The 5,745-nt window shown below is 37.7% G+C and overlaps 1 protein-coding gene across 1 annotated transcript; it reads left to right on the top strand.

The window, feature by feature from the left end:
- The first annotated feature begins 457 nt into the window (after nt 1–457).
- Nucleotides 458–2,398, top strand: foxi3b (forkhead box I3b). The gene is made up of 2 exons (XM_060926904.1): nt 458–1,212; nt 1,347–2,398. Exons 1-2 carry the CDS (start codon nt 621–623, stop codon nt 1,892–1,894), a joined length of 1,140 nt encoding a protein of 379 aa, XP_060782887.1. The 5' UTR covers nt 458–620; the 3' UTR covers nt 1,895–2,398.
- Nucleotides 2,399–5,745: the final 3,347 nt, after the last annotated feature.

Below are 5,745 nucleotides of genomic sequence, written 5' to 3'. Positions count from 1 at the left end.
ATTGAACATGATTCCACCCCCAGCCCCCTTTTTTATTGAGTTACTGAAGTGATATTCAGGTTATTTTGATCTGAGAGAAACAAGATAAAATTCAGTTGTTAATTGCTGGACTTTGGAAAAAAAAGATTTGTTTTTAGTCTTTGTCTCATTATTTCCATCTTTTATTTGCATTCACATCCATGCACAAACATTAGTCAGCTGAAGGATCCAAAAGCATATAAAGCATATTTCGCTGTATGTAAGAAACACTACAAAATAAATTGTGTATGCATGTTAAAAATCACTCTGCAGATCTTTAACTGACTCCTTTAAATGACCAAAAAACTGACCAAAGAGTGAATATAGTCATATAAATAGAAAGAGAAAGTAACCAATAAGAAGAAAGAAGGGAGGTGCCAGGTATGCACGAATAAAACAGGTGGGTCAGTTGACATCACTCACAAGAGTGCAAGAGAAAACAATGGCAGAGTGAAGAAAGATATTAGACCTCTCAACTCGGGATCTGTTTTTAAAAGAAGAGAAAAAGAAATATTTCTGGACCATCGCAGAAACTGTATATCACATCTGGAGCCACCTGAGCTATTTGAATCCAGACAGGAGAATCTTATGAAGCAATAATCATGACATCATATGATCAAGGTCAGTCTCCAACTCGATGTGGTCCACAGTTCCCTAGCTTGGGACAGGAGCCTCCAGAGCTGAGCCTTTACAGCGATAATTACTATCCACCTCCATCATTGCCAAGTCCACAGAGGACAAACCCCTCCTCATATGATCTTGGGGAGTATGCAACTTCATCTCCTAACCCATACCTGTGGTTCACTGGTACTGGGATCAACCCTTCTTCATATCTGAATGGTGCACCAGGTCCTGCTGTACCATCCTTTGTGCCACAGCATTATGGCATGCAGAGGCCCTACCTTGGACAAGGAGGTCCTGGGGGTGCTGGTGGAGAACTGGGTTGGTTCTCCATACCTTCGCAGGAGGACCTAATGAAGTTGGTCAGGCCACCCTACTCATACTCAGCACTCATTGCAATGGCAATACATGGTGCCCCAGATCAGCGCTTGACTCTGAGTCAAATTTACCAGTATGTAGCAGAAAATTTTCCTTTCTACAATAAGAGCAAGGCTGGCTGGCAGAACTCCATTCGCCACAACCTATCACTGAATGACTGTTTCAAGAAAGTTCCTCGGGATGAAGATGACCCTGGTAAGAACTCTTGAGTCTGTTTGTTGTTATCCTAAGCAGTTTTGCATACTGGTGAGTAAGGTTTTCTGGGAGGTTTTTGCTTGGTATCATATTCGTTTCAAATTCATGTAAAATCTTTTTCTCTCACTCTTAAGGTAAAGGTAATTACTGGACCCTTGACCCAAACTGTGAAAAGATGTTTGACAATGGCAACTTCAGACGCAAGAGGAAGCGAAAGTCTGATGGTCTTGCTGGGGAGGGCAGCTCTGGAGGACCTCTTAGCTCAGAGGGAGGAGATAGGAGTGGAAGCCCCAAAAATCCAGCACTTGACACTTCAGCTTCACCTGAAAAAGCTCTGGCCATGGGTTCCCCCCCTTGCCTGAGCAACTTCCTGACAGAAATGTCTGGGGTATCAGCTGGGTCTGTGGAGGTGGGTGGAGAACCCATTAATCACCCTATTCCTTTCAGCCTGCCAGGGGATGGCACACAAAGATCAACCCAAACATCAGGCTTCAGCTCATACTCCCCTGGTTCCACAGTTCCTGAGTGGACAGCTCTTCCACCAGCCCCTCCTATCTCCCCTTCAGGGTCTCATTCCACTTTAGGCTACAGCAGCCCTGCTTTCAACCAGTTCAGTGGCCATTTCTACCCTGGCTTGAATTCAACTGGCATTTTGTATCCCCGAGAGGGCACAGAGGTGTGATTGAACTGGAGAAAGGTCAATAGTCAATAAGAACTAGCACAAACTGCATAGTGAACTGTACCCAGAGCCTGATGAGAAGGGGGAAAAGCTTCACACATATAGACACACTTACAACCAGTTGACCAGTTTTGGTTGAATGCTGAAATGACCCCATGAGTATGAGATTACAACAGATTCCCACAGGAACAGCTTAGTCAGCATCATAATGTGCACGATACTAACAAAGGCCACCAGCAGCTTTGATATGAGGTCTGCTGCTGACATCATGCCATTCCATCCAGCTATCTTTGTTGATCATATCACTAAAACTGTGAACACCTGTACTAACATAGAACATGGCTTAAAGTCTTCAGTCAGCAGAATAACCTTGGAGAAAATGCATAGGATGCAACATTCTTCATTCTATACCTGTAATTTGATCCTTTGGTTTTTTTTTTAAACTTTCTTATTTATCTGCTTAATGTAAAGTTGTAATGTCTTTACATATAACGGTGTGAGTAAATGTTTTACAGAGTTTTATGTGTACTTTCTGTTACTTTTTTAAATAAAGAAATGCTTAATCAAATGACTACAATAATGATTTACTAAATTATAACTTTGAGAGAGCAATAAGTTTTTAATGCAAAACCCTCAGCCAGCTAAAGACTAAATGCATGGCAGAAAAAAAGTTGATGTTTAAAAAAAAAAGTCTAATTAGTCTGGTTCCAGTTTTTGTTCAACATTATGCATCTTTGTCAGATCAGTTCATGTTTGACAGTCTTCCTCCAAAGCTTGAAAGTTGTCAGGTAAGAATAAGAATAAACCTACGATAACTGATTTCCCAGACCCCTTTAAATTTTTAAAGCTTTTTTTTTTAATTACATTGTATTAGATTGTCCTAAGAGATCATATTACATTGTGATTATGTTACATAAAAGTGATCCTTAATGGAAAGCATATTCAATTTGCCTGAAGAGAAATATAACTAATGTAATGATATGTTAATTTGCTTAAATTTTGGAAATAATATAACTTTAAAGTGAACTGCAAGAAAATGTAACAACATTAAAAATGAATGGGCTTCCACTATTGTGGAAGCTCTTTCAGGAAACAGGGTCACATAACCAAAAAATATGGCTGACAGATATTTGCCTCTATATTTGAAAGAGTCTAACTGAATTTAGACAAAAGGAAATTAGTTGATAGGGATCCTTTTTTATATGACCAGAAATAAGATAAATACTATAAGGAGATCATGTGTATTCAGAGAAATTTAAAACTACACACAGAAACTAATTTATCTAGTCAGTCATAATAAATTATTAACTAAAAACACAATAATTTAACGTGAACCTCTGAACTTCATTCACTAATACAATGGTTACATTTTTAAGAAGGTCATAGACATGTGTTCCTGTCACCAAATTTACCTGGGTGTAGACTAGTAGTAATGATTTTACACGTTCCCTGTGGGTAACATAAAATGATTAATTAATAGAATCAACAAATTTAAACTGCATTGAAGTTACCAGAAATAAAAGTATCTGGCAGAATACAAAATGTTCACTTGTTTTGTCTGTTTACAACCTGCATCATTCTTCATACTGCCTTGTGGATATTATTTACTACTAAACATAGGTAGTACTCTTGCAACTGAAGGGAAAAGTAAAGCTGTAGATCATAGTGAGCTTTCTTCTCAGACTCCCCAAATGTAGTTTTTAAAAAAAGGCATGGGGCACATGCGGGAGCACTGATCGACTTAGAACAAATATTATTCTAACCTGTCTACATGACAAAGAGCTCAGATTATTTACTTTCACTGAGTCGTTGAGATAACCAACAGACAAAATAATCGTTTGGGTGTCTGTGCTGTCAGCAAATACTAAAAGGTTTTTGTCAAGAAGCTGATCTGTGCTAAATCTTCTCATCAGGTCATATAACAACCATTTTGCATAACAGTTCATAACGTACCTGATACTCAGCACAACAGCAGGAAACTGATATTATAACTGATTTGTGCCTCCTGTCTGGTTCTGAGCTGCTGCAAGAGTGAGATGGTTATCATCAAGCACTATTATGATAGAAAAATAAATGCTTTCAGGACAAAGAAAGACAGCAGTTCTCTTAAGAAGATGGGCCAATTCATATGGAAGGGGCTTTTTTATTTTTATTTATTTATTTATTTGTCTGAACATGCAGAGCTAACAATAATTTCTTTGGCACATGTTTTATCCTACCTCTTACTTTGTGAACCTCAATTGTAGTTTAGCACTTTCTTTGACTAAAGATGCCAAAAGACATAAAGGATATGAATATACCGACACTGTCAGGCACAAATTTACAAAATGTTGTTGTAAGCTGTTACCATATAGCTTCTTGTTCTTTTGTGTTGTCTGTTGCAAAAAATTGGGCTGTTCCAGGCCAGCCATAATCCAGGAATATGGACTCTTTTAATGCATGTTAACATTTAATAAAAATTGCTGTTTATTTCTCTCTATAGACCCTAGTAAAAGTCTTTATATACCAACTACTCTGGTTATCTGCTCCCTACTTCGAAAGGGTTTTTTCCTGGCTAATATTATTTATAATAACCCCAATTATGAAACAACATTTTTCACACTGTTCAAAGATTATTTTTTATTATCTTGCATGGAAGGTTAGTTCAGTGACATGTCATATGATTAATATGCATAGTAGAGTAATCTGTCAGACTGTATGGTAATTAAGTGGATTATATATGCTTGACAAAAACATTAAGGGCTCCAGTATTCATTCTTTGATTTCTTGAGATTTCCAGTGCTGTAGGGGTGGATAATTATTGTTCAACAGCTTAACATGATTATAATCATGGTAAGCTATAAATCTCCAACCGGACCTGCTGCTTGTAAGCTAGTGAGTACACACACACACACACACACACACACACACACACACACACACACACACACACACTTTCCAGGAAAGTACTTTTAATGATTTAGGTGTAACGTGAATGTAATTTTGTTGCAGCTAGAAAGTATTTTATGTCATAGATTTGATTATACTGAATAATATTGATATTAATACCTGAAAAGAGTATATACAACCCCAATTCTAAAATCATTGGGATGCTGTGTAAGATGTAAATTAAAACAGAATGTGATAACTTGAAAATCATGGAAACCCCATATTTCATTTAAAATAGTACAAAGACAACATATCAAATGTTGAAACTGAGAAATTTAATTTAATTTTATTTATTTAGAAAAAAATATATATGCTCATTTTGAATTTGATGCCAGCGACACATTTCAAAAAAGTTGGGACAGGGGCATGTTTACCACTGTGTTGCACCACCTCTACTTTTAACAACACTCTGTAAATGTTTAGGAACTGAGGAGACCAATTGCTGTACTTCTGAAAGTGAAATGTCACATTCTCGTATAAATTACGGTTTCAGTTGCTCAACAGTTCGGGGTCTCCTTTGTCATATTTGCACTTTATAATGAGCCATATGTTTTCAGTGTTCGACAAGTCTAGACTGTATGCAGGCCAGTTTAGCAACCGGACTCATTTACTATGATGCCATGCAGTTGTAACACATGCATAATGTGGTTTGGCATTGTCTTGCTAAAAAAAACAAGGCCTTCCCTGAAAAGCATGTTGTCTGGATGGCAGAATGTTGCTCCAGAACTTGAATATATCATTCAGTATTAATGGTGCCTTCCCAGGTGTACAAGCTACCCATGCCATGTACACTAATGCCCTCCCATACAATCACAGAAGCTGGCTTTAGAACAGTGTGCTGATAAGAAGTCAGATGGTCCTTCTCTTTAGCCTGGAAGACGCGGTGTCCATGATTTCCAAAAAGAATTTCAATTTTTTATTTTTCA

Source organism: Neoarius graeffei, chromosome 8 (genome assembly GCF_027579695.1).
Source record: "Neoarius graeffei isolate fNeoGra1 chromosome 8, fNeoGra1.pri, whole genome shotgun sequence".
Lineage (NCBI taxonomy): Eukaryota > Metazoa > Chordata > Actinopteri > Siluriformes > Ariidae > Neoarius > Neoarius graeffei.
Note: the sequence above shows the minus strand (reverse complement) of the source record. Positions and strands in the feature narration are given on the sequence as shown.

Coding starts and splice junctions, on each gene's coding strand:
- foxi3b (XM_060926904.1), top strand. CDS start 621: ATGACATCATATGATCAAGGTCAGTCTCCAACTCGATGTGGTCCACAG. Junction 1,213..1,346: donor TCGGGATGAAGATGACCCTG/GTAAGAACTCTT, acceptor CTCACTCTTAAG/GTAAAGGTAATTACTGGACC.